General features: G+C 37.2%; 2 protein-coding genes across 2 annotated transcripts in view; one reads left to right on the top strand and one right to left on the bottom strand.

Annotated features, from left to right (window-relative positions):
• LOC109034664 (uncharacterized) lies at window positions 1–14,955 on the top strand. The gene is made up of 5 exons (XM_019048328.2): window positions 1–561; window positions 2,828–3,152; window positions 4,301–4,431; window positions 7,335–7,659; window positions 8,857–14,955. The coding sequence occupies exons 2-5, from the start codon at window positions 2,832–2,834 to the stop codon at window positions 9,463–9,465; spliced, it is 1,386 nt and encodes a 461-aa protein (XP_018903873.2). The 5' UTR covers window positions 1–561; window positions 2,828–2,831; the 3' UTR covers window positions 9,466–14,955.
• LOC109035077 (anoctamin-1) overlaps window positions 10,932–18,506 on the bottom strand; it is a 22,034-nt gene continuing 14,459 nt past the window's right edge. The window contains exon 16 of the mRNA XM_019048591.2: window positions 10,932–17,814. Coding sequence (XP_018904136.2) covers window positions 17,717–17,814 — 98 coding nt within the window. The 3' untranslated portion in view covers window positions 10,932–17,716. The remainder of the gene's footprint in view (window positions 17,815–18,506) is intronic.

Consider the following 18,506-nt stretch of genomic DNA (forward strand, 5'->3'; position numbering starts at 1 on the left):
TATCTCTGAAAAAGAATGGGGTGAGATCATACGATTCTCAACTCGAAAATCCGCTGTTGCTCAACCGGAGATGATTTCAACGAGGATGTGATTTAGCTCGAAGCTGAATTCGCGGGCAAATCCCGTTAAGTTGTGCGCATGCAAGCGGAATTAAAGGGCAAACTCTACGTCATTACGCAGAATCACCTGTATCATCCCTGTTGCCAAATTGACAACGACATCTCACGACCACTCAAAAAACCTCGTTATATTTTTGAACAAATACGCAACATCCCCATTCCCTACCCTCGCGATCTAGCCAAAATAGTCCCGATCCGAGCATAGGATCTGCGAGAATTTAGGAAACTTCATTTCGCGATCTGGCAACAGCGAAATCCTGATAGGGGTGTTACCAATCCTGACTACCACCACCACTAATATTTTGGCGCTTTCTCGTTTCCGACCAGCGTTAGAACCTAGCGAACCTGAATCAGCTGGTCACTTCGCAACAGTCCGCGCTATAAAGAGTTAGTGAGTTACCCGACGGATTTTCACTTGTGTTGTTCCTGTCAAGATCCTAAGGTAAGATTCTACAAGTTTCAGTCGTGCCGAAGTTAGGGTTCTAATTCGAAAATGGTTCTAACGTTGTGCTCGATAGTTTTAGTTTACTCTATCAAATTAGTTCTGAAACAATTCAGACGGCGATCTTTTGACATTAAATGCACGTGACAGTACTTGAAGCTTCGCAGGTTAACCGTCTTTGACTATAATATAATTTTTCATACAACTTTTTTGGTTTATTCTAATGAACAGTTTTCTGTGATTTTGGTAAAAGTGTAATAAAATGATTAAGCCAACGAATAAAACAAAATAATTAATAATTAACATTAAAAATAAATAATAATTTGCATATGGGTGAAAAAGTAGTAAGACTGAAAGACTAGCAACATTTCTACCTTCATGGAATTTCTCTGACAGCAAGAGGGCTGAAAACCAAAGTTTCCACTAGCAGTAGTAAACTAGAAATAAATTTTCAGTTGCAGTATTTTGGGCCGATTATTTATGTCAGAGATTTTTCAATTAATAGTTGTTCATTATTGCACGGCTATGAAATTTTTATTCGCTAATTCATACAATTAAATATAAATACATTTAGTAATAGACTCGATGGGATAAATATACAATTCATTTCCGTGCAACATTTCAGTACCTATTGATTGATTCAATTGTGCTTATTCATTTTATCGCGATTTTTTTTTTTTTTTTGAAAATGGTTGTTTCTCTTTTTCTAACAAGATATTACAATGATCTGTCATTGCAAAAAGTACAAATACGGAGGAGAAAAATCTTCGATTTTGAAAAACTTCAAGGTAGGTGTAAGTAAGCCTACCTTAAAATTTATGCGTTTCGCAATACATTCTCCTCCGTATTTTGTGCATTTTACAATGGCAAATCATTGTAATCCCTCGGAAGGATCCGTTTCCAGAGTTAAATTTAATAAACCACTGAATTTTTACTAGAGGTTTGAAAAAACCGTCCTTCTTATGATTCTATCTTAGGGTTCTTAAACCTCCCTTAATCATAGTATAAAGCATATGGGTCCTCCTAAGGAAAGGAGCTGCTTGAAGAGTGACTATAAAAACGGCCCACAAGGGAACGAGAGTGGGTATAAGGCGCCTCTTAAATTGGAGACAAAGATGGTAACATTAAATATCATACCCAATGGTGCTTGTTTCTGTAAAACTGCGGACTGATTATTGAAATTGGTAGGCAGAGCTGTAGACGGAACAACATATTCTCATGCTGCAGAATTTCACGAGAATAGGAGTGACTACAGTGGGAAAAAAAGTCTCTTGGGTCCAGAGTTCAGACTCTCATAAAAGTTGACAAGAAAAAATACTTTTGATTCCATCGGATTTTTGTATGAGTCAAGAGCAAAGCTTCTTAATTTAAGCGGGTTTCCTTCAGATTGAAGCAAAAATCCGATTGAATCAACAGAATTTTTCTTGTCAAATTTTTAGGAATTGGGACTCTGGATCCAAAGTTTTTTTTCCACCGTGTAGTCACTCCTTTCCTTGTGAAGATCTGCAGCATGAGAATATGTTGCGTTGTCCATAGCTTTGTGTATTAATTTCAATAATCAGCCTCAGTCCTATAGAAACAAGCACCAGTCGTTATGATGTATTTTTTCACGAGTATTTTCTCTTGTCAAATTTTTTAAGAGTCTAGACTCTGGACCCAAAGACTTTTTTCTCCAGTATAAGAATACGGCCGCGAGACTTTATACATGAACATGACTCACAGTGGATCAAGTCGATCAGAGAGGTCGGACATGAAATTTTTGACTAAATCTGCAAATTATGATGTTTATGTCTCCAAATTTCAATTATAAGAGGTGCCTGCAGAAGAAAATTTCACGAAGAAGCTAATCGACGGTGAAACTACCAAACCACGTATCTCGGTTTGCGACGTCGCAGACTTCCTATCATACTTTATTTTTCAAAACGAAAACTGCTCAACGTCAGTTCGTGAAAACTTCCGTGATTCTTCCTCTTTGTGCGGAGAAAAATCTGTGAAAATAGTATATAAGGAATGATATTGATTTGATCTCTTTCAAAAAAATAAAATGTGAGTGGAGATTTTTAAACACCGCAAACGAGATACGTGGTCTGGTAATTTCACCGTCGTAATGAAACCACTTTTAGAGTCACTAAGCTTTGTTTACACTGAGTTATAAGCTTTCAAAGTTTCCAAATTTTGTCCAACCTCTCCCATTGAGTGCATCCATTGTGCGGCGTGGCGCCTACCTCGGTATAGCCTAATACGAGGCGTTGTCTTGTGATTTCAGGAAGATGGGGAAACTGGAGTTGCTGATAATTGGCGCGGCGTTGATGACAACGGCGAGTGGTCTGTCCCTGCCGACGCTCAAGTTCTTCGGCGGAAACGGCGAGCCGCAACCGGAGGCGGCCAAGCTGGAGTCGAGTATGGATGACGTGGACGCCGACGCCGGGAAAGCGGAGGCGGCGCCCGAGAAAAACGCCCTCGAGCACGACAACGTCTTCTCCACCCTTCACCTCCCCGGACTCCCCGGCATCCCCCTCCCGCCCATGCCCCCCGTACCGGCCTTCCTCCAGCGCCCCCAGGTCAAGGCCACCAAAACCGTCATCGTCGAGGTAATTCAACGCCAGAATTTTTACTACTTTTACTATATCTCAGTTATGGACAGTGTTCGAAACTCACAGGCACCAACGCGCTAAATGCGCCTAAAAAATCGGCCATGGCGCCTAAAAAATGAAGGCTCTGCACCAACGTGGCCTCTAAAAATTGTCCCCTAAAAATCTGGATTTTCATAGGAAGTCACATGAAGAAAGAAAAACAAATCTATTTGAATAGCACTAGGTAGAAGTGAAAGCTTTTTCTATTCTTTACGATTTCATTCTTAGTGCTTTTGTCTTCCCCAAGTAAAATTTACTTACTAGTTCTGTTACGAAAACATCTTGCGTCTAACTTGTCTCCAAATGCGCCGTAATATATAGGCAAAAAGTCAATTTTGCCCCTGAAAAATCTTCAATGGCGCCTAAAAACCGGGCTTGATGCGCCACATGGCTCCTAAAACTCAAAGGTGAGTTTCAAACACTGGTTATGGATGAGATGAGGGAGTGCCAACTCCCTGATGACCTGTGCCTGTGGGAAAAACCTAGATTTGTGGCGGGTAGGCGTCGCAGAGCGCCAGAGAGCGCTCTGAAAACGACTCTTATATTTGTATTATAGCTCAGTAAGTTGGAATTGTTTAGCCAACGAGCGAGAAATATCAGCAAAAAGCTGAGAAGCTTAATACAGAGGGAAAAAGCTCATATGAGCACAATTTTCCCTCGAAGAGATACGCTGTTTGGTGCAACACTATAGTAACGAACATTCTGTGTTGTGCCAAACAGCGTATCTCTTCGAGGGAAAATTGTGCTCACATGAGCTTTTCCCCTCTGTATTGAGATTTTCAGTTTTATGCTGATTTTTAACGTACGTTGGCTGAAAAATTCCATCGCACTTTCTTATAGTATAGCTGCCGTGTTAAGGAAGAACGCCGTATGAGCCCTCAGACGTTACCAAATTTCCCTCGATAAAAACCGAATTTACTGGGAAAATTGTGAATGTTTTCCCCCAACGTTTTCAGACGATTTTGTACGCAATTTAATCTAAAACATCTATAATTTCACAGAAATGTGTGCATGAACGTTGTATTGTAATTTGAGAGCAGCTATTGTAAATAGCTTTAAATCTTAAAAGAACTTCTATAATGGTTCCCCTCTCCTTTTCATTACAGATGACCCACTACGAGAAGACTCACCCTGTTTGCTGGACAGTTGACCCTCAGAAACCACCCTGTGATAGCCACGCAGATGCTAGCAGCGATGATGTTGTCATCAAGCCAACCGCCACCGTAACCCACATCAAGTAAGTTAACATTAAAATAAAAGAATAAAAAAACCATCCCGTCTGAACATTTAATTGCAAAGCGTACGTCTTAGACTCAGCAATTGCCGACAATTTGTATAAGCGGCATGCGTGTTGACTCGTCAAATTGCAATAATTCGCATCGACGTATAAAGGCCTCATTAGTAGCTTCAACAGCACGACCTCGGCTTTAAAGCGCCTTCAAAGCCTAGCGATACTCTCAGCATTCCAGGGAGTTAGTTTAGTTGCCTATCCGCCGCCGTTAACTGGTCACTGGTATCAGTGTGCGCACTTGTGAGTGTGCTTGGTACCATGCCTCATATAAGTATGACCCGTGATAAATCGTGGACATCCCAGAAATGATTTTGTTGAGAGATTTTTTAAAGTTTTTTTTCGAGAGTAGGACAGCGTACATGAAAAATTTGCCTGTGTTTGGAAGGTTTTGATACACTGAAAAAAAATTCTAGGCGTTTTTACCAAGGTCCGTTGGTACCTTTACCATCTCACTTTTTTTTTTTACCAATTATTGATAATTTTACCAAGACAGACTGGTAAGCTTACCTAAAAACCGGTATTTTTACTGGTTTTTTCAGGTAAGAATACCACTTTTATTGGTAATCAATTCCCGGTAACTTTGCCATTTTATCTCGGTAATTCTACCACAGTCGATAAAAAATATTGGCGTTTTTACCAAGGTCCAGTAAAATTACCGAGAAAGTTCAATAATTTTACCGAGATTTCTCGGTAAAATTACCAATTCCATAAATGGTAATTTTACCAAGGAAAAACTGGGATCAAATAGAACCCTGAATTCTTGGTAATTTTACCCGTTTCTTAGTAAGTACACCGAGATTTTTTTTCAGTGTACAATAGCCAGTGCTCCCATTCCGTATCCGTCAAAAGTTCCGGAAATTCGGAACTTCTTTGTTTCAATCCCCCCCCCCACCCCATGACCGTCAAAAGTTCCGGAACTCTGTGTAGATTTTTCAAAAGTTCTGAGAAAGTCCCGGAAAATACGAAAGATCCGGAACATTTCAGTAATTTCAAAAGTTCTGGGAAAAATTCAGAAAAATCTCGCAAGTTCCGAAATCCTTAACTAGTTCCGGGAAACGGGAGCACTGACAGTAGCAGCTTATGTATGCGTCCAAACTACGTCGCATCCATTGGCGTGGCGTGCTTTGCGATATATCGATTAATCTGCCATTTAAACCTATGAAAAAGGATCGATAAATAGGGTGTTCGCAGCGAACGCCTTAATAATCGATTCTTTACCATAGCTGCAAATGAGGAAGTATCGATAATCGATCATTCACGCTACGCCACTGGTCGCATTATGAAACTATAATCCGCGATTTTAAGGCATACTAAGCAAAGTATCTAGACTGTTCTGCGAATTCACTAATTTGAAATTAGCTACGTAAATTCACTGGTAAAATTAAATGTTGAAATGGTGTGGGATAATTTCCTGAATATTTACACAGTTGGAATTGTCGTCTCCGGCGGTTTTTTTAATGAGACAGATTGTCTGCCATTTCGTCTGCCGGCGCGGAATCACAGTTGCCGGATTGTGCTGAAAAATCAGCATTTATCCATATTCAAACCAATGTAAAGTATCCATATTTTAGCGCACGACCCAACAACTGTGTCGCGGATGCCAATGAACTTGAGACAGTTTAAAAAATTCGGAAATAGCTCACCACCAATTTCATTTTATTAGCTTTAATCGTATTCTCTTGTTAAGAAATACAAGTTTTTTCATTGGCCTCTTGCTTTCGCTTAGGTACCAAAAATTTGAAAGGCAGAGAGAAATTGATTTTTAAGGCTACTGGAGTGGGCGAAAGCCCCTTCCCTCTTCCTTTCGCCCGAAAATACCCTTGAGGGATATTCCAGACCCCCTGGTTGGTGGGGTCAAAGAAAAATCTGTGCTTTCATTCGAATTGGTAGCACAGATAAAAATTTTAGGATGAAAAACTGTACCTGAGTTTAGGTATTGTATAACGACCGAATACCCCGAGTGATATAAATAGGGAGCTGAATTTATCTCCTCACGGAGTGACGTACACTATTACGGAGCGAAATCTACTCTTTTTGCAGAGTGTCATACGTTTTTATGGTGCTGATTTCATAAAAATAATAATATAAAAAATCAGCAAGCGAGTAAAGCAAGACTTTTTCATTTTACTTATGCTAATTTCACTTCGCATTCATAACACTCGCGATTTTCAGGAGCTGTGCAAACACTGGTGCCGAATTTCACTCCTCGATTTTTTACAGTGGATATTGCATTTCCGCTTCGCACTCGAACACAGTTTGATATCGACGCCTTCCGGCCAAGGTATCACGGGAGCCATGCGACGATTAAAAATTTCCGCCGCTATTTCATTTTTTTTAAAGAGAAATTGTTCAACGACGCTGTCCGAGAATTTCACTGGCTTTTCTTAGTGCTGCCGATGAAATTCAGTGAAATTTTCAAACAGATTCAACTAACAATTTTTCTGCAAAAAAATAAAATAGCGACTGAAATTTTGAAATGTCGTATGGCGCTTGTGATACTTTGGCAAGACTGCTGTGCTAAGGAAAAACGCCGTATGAACCTTCAAGCGTTGCCAAATTTCCTTGGATAAAACACGAATTTCCTGGTAAACCTATGAATATTTTTTTCCTAATTTTGCAGATAATTTAGTTCGAAATTTTACCTGAAGTTCCTGAAAATTTCAAGGAAAAATAATCATAACTTTCCTCAAAAAATAACAATTTTATTTAGGGAAATTTGGCAATTCTCGAATGTTCATACGGCGTTTTTCCTTAGCACGGCAGAGAAGGGAACGATATCTCGATGTTTTCGGTTTTCTCGGTCTCCGTTAATGTTGTTATACTAACATGACGTTTGCTCTGATTTGCAGGCCTACGGTTGGTCTGAAGAACCCGTTGCCAGTTGTGACCAAGAAGCCCGTCGTGAAACCGGTTGCCAGCGAGGAGGTCGTTGAGGAGGAGGAGGAGGACGAATCTGCCAAGGACGCCATCCCCGCCGAGTCCCGGGAGGGGCGCTACATCCAGTTCGGAACCCCGGTCGTCACCGCCGGCGATGAGGTCAAGATCGACGAAGCTCCTCAGGACAACGTAGCTGCTGCTGAAGACGAAAAGGACGCCCGGATCATCTCCAAGCTCATCGGCCGTCACAACACCGTCTGGGAAACCAAGACCATCTACGCCACCAAGACCGAAAAGGTAGATTTTTATTCTTCATCTATTTTTCCCCACACTGGAAAAAAAAAAACACATTGGATCTTGAGTCCTGACTCTTGAAAACATTGACAAGAAAAAATACTCTTGATTCAATCAGAATTAAGCTTAAATCAAAAGGCAATCCGCTTAAATTAAGAGGCTTGGTTCTTGATCGAAGCAAAAATCCGATTGAATCAAGAGTATTTTTTCTTGTCGATGTTTTTAAGAGTCTGGACTCTAGATCCAATGTGTTTTTTTCCCAATGCACTTTTTTTGGCGGTATACTAGAAAACACTCCACGGGCAGCAATAATTTTCTATTCAAAGATCTATGTCTTGAGCTGAGCTTTAATTTTTGTGACCGCTGGGATACAACACTACGTGATACAACTATTTGGACTCCGGTGTGGCTCAAATTGCATAACCACTGAATTGAAGGATAACTGAGTTTTCTCGCTTTTCTTGTCAAGATAATGCTGCGCTAATGTACTTAACCGCGTGATAAAACTATTTCGATGTCTCGGAGGCTCAAATTGCATAATCATGACGATGAAGGAAAACAGATGTAATTTTCTATTCAAAGATCTTTGTCTTGAGCTGAGCTTTAATTTTTGTGATGTTGCATTGAGCGATACTAAATTACGTGATACGACTATTTTGACTCCAGGGTGGTTCAAATTGCATAACCACTGAATTGAAGGAAAACCGAGTTTTCACACTTTGCTTGTTACGATAGTGCTGCGCTAATATATCGCACTTAACCACGTGATAAAACTACCTATTTCGATGTCTTGGTGGCTCAAATTGCATAACCATGACAAAGAAAGAAATTGGTATACTCTATCAAAAGTACTAACACAAGTTAGTTGTCCGACCTCTCCATGGTTGCCAAAGTGTGCTGACGACAAATCAATACGTTTACATTCAGTCTTGTGGAAATAATGCTAATTTTCAGCAAAATCTGGCAACTATGGACCTGTCTCACTATCAAGTCCCACCGTGTGTCGTCAAGAAAATAGGTGGCGTTAGAGTATGTTGACTTAAACCATCTCTCTCGTTCAGTCTTTTCTTCTTCCTTGTGGTTCCCGATATACCTAGAGTCTCTACATCGGGAACCACGGGAAAGAAGAATAAACGACTGAACATTGATGTCCTATCGAGATAAAGTAAACCTAATCTGATCCCTTTCGTTGTTTCGCAGGTTCAAGACCACGCCACAGCTACTCTCATCATCGACAACTGCGTGCCGGTCGACTCCTCGATCCCCAAGTGCAAGGCCAAGCAACCGTTGGTAGACACCTACGGCCAGAACTACGAGGACCACTTCGACGAGATCGAAGACGCCGACGGCGAGAAGGAAAAGGGGCGCCTCACCTTCCTCCAGAAGCTCATCGCCCAGCAGGCCGCCCTCGCCGAGGGAGGCGCTCACTACGCCGCCCAACTGGCCGCCCAGCACGCCGCCTACCACGCCGCCCTCGCCCACAAGTTCCACTCGACCGCCGCCCAGATCGCTCAGAACAACGCCAACAACGCCCTCGCCGCAGAGAACGCCGCTCTCGAGTCTGCCGCCCACCACCAGGAAGCCGAACACGCCGCCCACGAGAACTTGGTCAAGATCCTGAGCAAGTACACCAAGAAGGGACAGCAGGAGGCACAGAAGGAACAGGCCATCAAGGAACAGACAACCACCAAGGCACCCGCCAAGAAACCGGAGGCACCAGCCAAGAAACCGGTAACACCCGCTCCGGTGCCGGTGGTCCAGCCCGAACAAGAAGATCGCTGGCGCATCGTCGCTGATTCCGAGGAATAACTCAATCAGCTCCGAATCCTTGGATATTTACCAGTGTCTCGTTTCACCATAACCAAACCTCCAATTTTCATAGAATTCTCTCGTGCCGTCTGCTCGTCATTGTACGATGCGCAGATGTAGGTACCTACCTACTTTGACAATGGGGAAAACCACCGCGCTGGAACTTCGGCTTGATGCGCGACCCCATACCCACAACCGATCCTTTGTACAGATCTAAAAGTGCTTGTTGGAACTGACTCGGTCGTTCAGTTCTTCTTACGTTCCGAGAAACGCACTGGCGGTAATGCGTCGTTTCCCATGCGGAGGAGCGTAGCTCAATTCTGCCGCGTTTGGGAAGAACCCCGTATGAGCATTCGAGAGTCGCCAAATTTCCTCCGATAAAATTTGTATTTTTGAGGAGTGTTATGAATATTATCTCTGGAGTTTTTCAGATAATTTAGATCTAATTATGAATAAATTCGCTGAAAAATTCAGAGAAAGATATTCGCCGATTTCTCTACAAATTCATATTTTATTGAAGGAAATTTGGCAACGTCTGAAGGCTCATACGGCGTTCTTCCTTAGCACGGCAGCGTAGCGCTATTCTAACGCAGTATGAACCTTGAGACGTTTCCAAATTTACCTGAATAGAACAATGCTTTTTCAGAAATCAATAGTTTTGCTTGAAATTTTCAAATATTACAAAAAATTGCGAATTCCTTTAAAAAAATTGAGATAAAAAATATTCAAAAATTTTCTTGACACTTCGTATTTTATCGAAGGAAATTTGAAAACGTCTCGTGGCTTATGCAATGTTCTTCCTTCAGTGTTCCAAGGTATGAAAGGTGACTCAAACAATACAGTATTTTCACAAAAGGAAGACTGTGCAATTTCAGTTCAAAATTTTACTGACTTTCACGCATAATAGAAGAAAAATTATTAAAAATTTCAGTCAAAAATGCCCAACAGTCCTTGCAAAAGTGCGATTCCCTAGTGGAAATTTTGCAACACTTAATTGTAATTACATTCATTCGTCTGAGAAATGACAAATTCTCTATGATTCTATTTCTCGAAATTCCCATTGATCAGTTACGACTATAAAACTTGTGTAAAAATTTTAAAATTTCACTTATTCCTTGTTTTTTATTATGAGCTGATTGATCGAATGCTCATTGTATTTCTGTGATTTATTCAGACCGTAGGATTGTGATACCCACAGGGTGTGTTTTTGACTTTCAAAATTGAGACATCCTCCTACTTAATTTATTTGATTAGATGTTAAGTTTTCATGTTCTCAAGAATGTGTATTAATTTATTAAATTATTTATTTATTTATTCATGCATAGAACTTGTTCTATTTTATTCATTCATTCATAGAGAGAAAAAAACTGACACCTACATAGTAAAGTCATTAAAGAGGTGCATATGATAACATATAGTTGTTACACTGTAAAAAGTCAAAGGAAAATAGTACTTGCAAAGAAAAAGAAGGATTTGATAAATGTGCGGGTAAACTTTATTAAAAGAAAATATGTTTTCAAATCAAAGCAAAATCATTGCACGGAATTAAATTTTAACAGATATTAACCAAAATCTGAACAGAGACACAGTAGGATTTTTTAAAAAAACCGAGAGTATGTAAGCGAAGACCTAATTATTAAAGAAGTAAGTATAGGAACACAGACAAGAGAACTCAAAACTATGATTAAAATTCTCATAAAAGTTAGCGAACATATTTAAAACTGATCTGAATTCATCAGGTACACATAAAAGGCTGTGGTGATTCCTTAAACTTTTTAAAGCACCTCTGTCACTTCGAGTAAGTAACATTTTATCATGACAGCAGTTTAAAAATATTGATCAAATGAGAGTTTTCAAGAGAAAAAATTCAAATCAATGATTTCTTTGAATGACGTTTTTCGTCAAGAAAATATGGTTGAATTTTCCCCCATACGAAGAAAACGTGGCGTTTCAAAAATGTATGTTAACAATTGTTTAGAAATGGAACAACCAAGTGACAGGGGACACCAAAACAATAATTCAATGCATTACAAAATATAGATTTTTTGCAAAGCATTACAGCTTTTTAACTTTTGCGAAAAATGGTGGATTTAAAACTAGTGAGGTTGAGGTAGCACGTAGCAATTTCATATGACAGAACAGAGTAGGTAAATTATTCCTAAACTGTAAAAAATTCGAAAATACAAAGAATAATTATCCTATGAGTGGTTTAATTAGAAATCAACAACTTTAAAACCATGAAAAAATTTAGAAAAAGTCCCTACTATCCTGTTAGTGAATGTATTTGTTCTGCAAACACCATTTACAAATTAAATCTGAATGAATATAGGGTATAGGGTAATCTAAGGTAAGACAACCATCATATTTTTTTATAGTACCCATTGCATGCTTCGCAAAAAATATTTTTTGTTCCAAGTCCTAAAGGATGGCTTTTATCATCCTTCAAAAACAAAAACGGACATTATGTAGATAATTAGCTAAAGCCACCTCTTAGTCCTAGAGGTTGGCCTTCGTCACTTTTTCAGGACAAAAACGAACACTAACTACACAGAGCTACCTTCTGAAGCTCCAAACATATGGTCCGAGTAAGGCAAAAAATTAGAAATTTAAAAATTAATATTTTGACAATGGAGAGGCATTGGCGGCTGAAAAAAAATTATGTCACTAATATAATTCATACATCTTAGTACTATGTCTATATTTGGTGCGAGTCCCTGATTTTCTGGCATCAAGGCCAAATTTCTTGCTAGTATGGAAACGGTTCTCACAGGATTTTTCAGAGACACTTTGGTCGAAGTGCAGAATTGAATGCTATGATTTTTTTTGATCTATGTTTAATTTACTGCAAGTCAAATGCTCTTTGAGTAGAATTGCCTTCTAAGTCAAACTTTTTTAGGGTCCCTTCTAATTTTTCATAGGAACGAAAAGCGTTCTGAGTGGAATTTCTCTTTAAGTGAAACTAACAATCTAGTCTCTATGCAGTTTGACCTAGAGAAAGTTACCTGTAAAACAATGAAACAAATAATAAAAAATGTAGAAATGTACCAACGGTAACAAAAATTTTGTACCAAGTGACGCTACATTTTTATAACATCTTCTGAAGTTTAAAAATTCTTTGTCGAACTTTAACAGTTACAAACGTCTGTTTTATTTTTTTAAGAGGACTTAATGCTTTATGGAAAGTGAAAGGTGGAAAGCAAGTTTAGACATTACTTAATTGCAAAAAAAGAAAAAGAAGAAAAACTATAAGTACCTCATTCTGAGCTGTTTAAATTCAAGGGAAAGTAATTTGAAAATCATAACAATAATTATAAAAAAATGAAGACCCAGATAAAAAAAGAAAGGAAAAAAATTACAGCTATTAATAAATAAAAGTAAACATTGGAGTTTAATTCCGTTACATTCAAATGTCTCTGAAGGAAGGGTAAGAATATGCAAACCGGAATTTAGGGTGAAAAAATGACCGGAGCTCTCAGAGATTCCAAAACAGTAACAGTAATAAGTTAGTATCACAAAAAGCTTTAAATAAATAATAGAATCAAAAAACATAATATACGTAAACTAACTAAAATTAAACCATATTCCATTTGCGTTAACTTATTTTTCGGCAAGAGACAACAATGTCACACAGATTTGCCTTTTTCACCACAAATTTTCAACAAAATGGTTGAGTATTCTGTTAAATTCAAAAGGTAGCAAAATATTTACAAGTACCAGACGAAATTTCATAATTAAAAAAATGTAAAATTCATAAAAAAAAAAAAAAAAACCAAACAAAATTGTAATAAAGTAAAAGTTGAGCCAATAGTTCGACTAGGCCCTTATGAAATAAACAGGGCAAAAAAATTAAATAATAGAATTGATGCTACTTGTCAACAGCTGTAGGCAGCCATGGGTGTACGCAAAATAACATCCATCATAAAAAGAGCTTTTGGGTAATTTTTTATGTTATTTAGTATATTATATATTTGTTTAATATTTAGGCAAAGTACAACCTTCAACAGCAGAAAAACTGAATAAATTTCTAGTAGGATCTCGATTAAACAGTTATTAATTACATGACATAAAATTTATTGGATAAGAGATAAAATTTTTGTTTGACACTTTTAAGTACCTAAGAAATCCAAAACTGTCCACAGGTGCTTGTAAAATTAGAGAAAAAAATTACAAACTGACAAAAATTCTTCCATTATGAGTGATTTGACAAAGTGCTGAGAAGTTTTCAAAAATTTTGAAGAGAAGAATGAAGTCTGAAGTTATGAGTAGGGTTGGAGTAAAATGATAAGTCTTGTAATATTAGGCATTCCGATTTTTAAGGATTCAAACCAGAATAATAGAACAATAACTTCAGGTCCGAATTCTAGATACATGTATGTCAAGTTACCTGCGTAAATTCTTCACAATTTATTCATTGACAAAACATTGATTGATTACTCATTGAACACGAGCAATTTTGGTTGCAAAAAATATTTGGACCTATTTTACCACAATGGCGCAAATCAGAACCGAGGTTGTGCGTCTTTGTACAATTTGACCATAACATAGCTACTAAATTAGGCTGTTATGAATGGGAAAAGCTGCTATCAGTTTTTACCAGGCGCTTTTAGAGAGCATGCGTTGAGTTTTATGATACCCAACAGTGGAACAGTTTTAAATATCACCAGATGACGATCAGAAGTTTTGCTGATCTTTTCTTACACCCATTAGAGTTTGATTATTTATTTATTTTTTTTTTAAAACCCATTAACATCCAAACATGAAGCTAGTTAGAGAGCAACACTTAGAAACAGTTAAAGGTACGAATGACCCATAACTGAATTTTGAACTACAGGAGACTATTCCAATATTTGGAAAAAAAAGCTTTTTAACTTCTCAAAGAGGATCAAAATAGAAAATCATTTGTTTGCGGACGGATCATTAAAAAATATTAACATATTAAGTCTTAGAAAAGCACCTGCTGAATTCAGATGATTGTAAATTTGAATTCTTCTTAAATACAAGCCACAAGAGTCAGTGCACAGGTCAAGGCTCAAATCATACAAGAAATGATCTGAGGTTCTTCAGGCAGGTATAAACGACTCTGTGAGCTTTAATTAGAGAAATATGTCAAGGCGGACTTTTTCAGCAATTTTGTCACTTTCAGCTTAGCAATAATAATAAGCTAGCTAGCTATTAATTAGCATTGTCCACAGACTTTAAATACCCTACGATGAAAATGTACAACAGATGTCGATACAAATAAAATAGAATGCTGTGAAATTGCTTGTTTGGCAGGGTCTGTTGGCTACAGTACAATTCACAGAACTCTCAATAACAAAAGAAAATTCTAATTTATAACAATAAATCAATAACAAATTACCATTACCTAAATTTTTTATACATCTAGGGCACATGTAGACATTGACACACTTGGTGAATGTGCACCACAGTAAGTTGCTCAAGTCGTAAACTTAATAATGGTCCCACTCGTGTAGTTAAAAAAAAGGAAAACAGAATATATACTTTCTCTTAGAAAGTTTTCTTCACTTAATTGTAAGAATAATTAACACTAGGGGGCTTTGCCACCAAAAAAAAAAAAAAAAACGAAAAATCAATACAAAAACAAAAATCCTTGAAATTTCTTTTTGAAAGAGAAAGGAAACAGAAAAAAATTATAGACAGCAGATTCTTTGAAGAGGAAAATACCAAACGTTGACTCAGTAAAATAGCCAAAGCATCTGAAGCACAAGATCAACATTAGTAACGAGATGAAATGCTAAAGAGACATTCTTAGCATTAAAAGGGAGTCACAAAACCAAACAGTCATGTCATGGTCATGATATAATTTTTTATAAATACAATAAATAAATAAAAAGGCAGCTTCAAACTGAAGTTGATAGATATGCTCATAGATCACAATGCTGAAAAGTAATTTTCCGAGATTCCACAATCTTATCAAAAAGGAAATTTAACTTTTTAAGATTTGGTCTTTGTGTTTCCGAACAATTTTCAAATATGATCACAGACATATAATAAAATCTAGACAGTGCTTAAAGCTTAACTTACAGCAGAAGAGATGAAACAATTTGGGGAGTAATAACTCGCCTTTAAGTGAAACGCTACGACATGGTATGCATGTAACGCTAAGTGCAACTTACAGCTTATGAGCATGCCTAATGCCCGTTGACCCAGATAGCTCTTGCTGATTTCACGAATTATCTTATTCTAAATGCAATTCGGGCGGCCTACCTATTATCTCATCAATTGAGTTATGATCTTGGTCTGGATTGTATTACATGTCTATAAATCTGATTCTTCAGTGGAAATATTCGGATGCTGCCAAATTTCTTCTGATAAGATGACATTTTTTTGTAGAGAGCTTGCGAATTTTTTTATTTGAATTTTTCCGATGTTTTATTTTCAATTCATTCTAATGTATCCGAAATCTTTGGGGAAAAAATATTCATTAGTTTTATCATAAAATAAATATTTGACAGTATTTGCATATTTGTACCACGTTATTCTTCCGTTTTGCAGCATAGTTTTCTGGCGCAGCGATGTAATCAAAAACGAGAAACTGAGCAAAAAAAGACAGAAACATGAAAACTTTTGGGAAAGTTGCTTAACCGGTCAGAGGATGCCAAAAATATTCATAAAGTAGTGTGAACTGACCTAAGCCTATCAACAGTAGTCTCATACTAATATCCACAAAACTTAGTAAGTATAAAAAAAATAAAAATAAGAGCACTTAGAACATTTGTTTTGGACTTAATTGAAATTATAAATAAAATATGCACTAAAAACAAGTGCCACGATTTGGTCCTATCAACCGAACTTTACACTGCAAATTGCTAAGTGAAAACATGGAAACATGTTGTTTTAACTAAAACTAATGCTCTTAGTTTTTCTTTGCGAGATAAAGTGAGAACAAAAATTTGCAAAGATGCAGATATTACAAGACGATGAACTGACACACTGGCTACAATATGCGGCCTCTATAAATCCGTTGCTGAAATATTCTGCCATTGTACTTAGATGCTTACAAATCTAGAGAGTAAAACAAGGATTCACAAAGAGTGCGCACAGGACACCTTATTCGACCAAATGACAAATCAACCATTGACCTGACCTTACATTCTCAGTCACTAAAGATTTTAAGAACTTTTTTGAAAGTCATGCTGTCAGTCAAAGAGATATGCCGTTGATACTACATCTAAGAAAATCGATCAACATTTCTCAAACTCCATTAAAAAATACAAAACAAATTTACTAACAGCTTGCAATACAAAATGAAAAAATAAGTCTGAGGTTAGACATTGAATAAGATTGCAGTAAAGTACGCAACACACACGTGTTAGAACTCTGCAGAAAAAATATCTTTGACTTGACTGACAATACATAGCGTCATGATTGTAAAAATGTAGGCTGTTCCATTTCAAATGATTCGCACATGGACAAAAAGCCTTCTTTTTTCCCCTCTTGTCACTTTTAATACACAATAAACTTTGCAAATAAAACTTAAAAAAGTGTTAATGTACTTATTAGGATGATAAGAGATTAGCGACTTTTGATAATTGAGCATTTATTTCATTTCACACCGGCTCAAGTCAAGCCGGCTCACTTTCTGCCATGCTGAGCTTGAACCATCCAAACCAGATTTTGTAAATTTTTCTCACAAATGGATGGCGTTGAGTAAAATAGCTACATTTACATTACGGTGTTTCAAAATCTTATCTATATAAATTTTTCGGAAAGAAAGAAAACAATACCTTTACTTGAAAATTGCTGCAATTTTTCTTGGCCATATGATGATTATTTCTAGACAGTTTTAGGCAAAAACGTTGGTTTTTTTCCTCCCAAGAAATTAAAATAGTAGATGAGATTTGGAAACACTGCAACATATGTGTGACTGTTTTGTTCAACTCTATCCAAATATTACTTCATGACAGGACAACTTTCGTACCCGCCTCATATTTTCTTTTTTCAGGATGAATACTACAGAGTGTGAAATGTGTATCTTGAAATTAGGAACTATGTAGATATCTGATTTCCTTTCTACGAAACATTTCGCCTGAAAAAGACTCATCATATATGGAATGGAGTTCTGTGGTTTTTGCTTGGCATGGAAGACTTACAGTAATCCTTCAAAGAAAGCTACACTTAAATTTGTATAAATGAGAGCCTGTTTCAGCTACTAAGTACATAATAACTTACGATGAAGTATAAAAAACTCAACAAATTCTGTTTCATTTCTGAAGCTTGTTCTTCCTCACTAGAGTTTGGACTCGGCTGTCAAGGAACTTCGTTTTCGTACGCCACGGTCAGAGCCATTTCTCTTGAGACCTTCACATTGACGCATATGTTCTGATGCTGAAAGAGAGAATGCAAGCATTAGATAATTATTATCACTGAACACGTCTTTAAGAAGTCCACTTGTTGATGTTCATCATAGAAAAGAAATCGAAGAATACAGCACATAAATATGCTGAGTGGCAATGATAATAAAATAAAATGAAATGCACCAACTCACTACACAAATTAATAAAACAATTTTTTTGTACAATTTTGCCACTTGGTTAATTATCATCTTTGGACGTGGATATTTTCAGGATAATATTTACATCATCGGGTGCAAAAACACAGAGGAAAAAAAGGTGAAAAATTTGGGATTGACAATACATTAAAACACATTCTATTGGAGAAAAAATATGACAACAGATATTACGATAAAACTAAATAATTAATGAGAATATTTACAGTGAATGTAGTGCCGGGAAAAGACTCAATAGATAAATACGGAACTTTGCAGATAAAACTGAGGCAAATATAGGGACAAAACAAAACTTAATCTCTGCCTTTGACACCTAAGTTGCACTTTACAATGGAAAAGTTGTGATTTATCGGAAGAAAGTAGTAATTTTATTGCAGCTTAGTCGCTGTAAAATCACTAAGATCATCAGAGCTATTACAACCTAATTTTCTCTTTTCAATAAAGTCATCATTTAATTGCAATGAAATTACCATTTTATGACAATCCATCACACGATTTTCTCTGGTTAAGT

Source organism: Bemisia tabaci, chromosome 2 (assembly GCF_918797505.1).
Source record: "Bemisia tabaci chromosome 2, PGI_BMITA_v3".
NCBI classification, from domain to species: Eukaryota; Metazoa; Arthropoda; class Insecta; order Hemiptera; family Aleyrodidae; genus Bemisia; species Bemisia tabaci.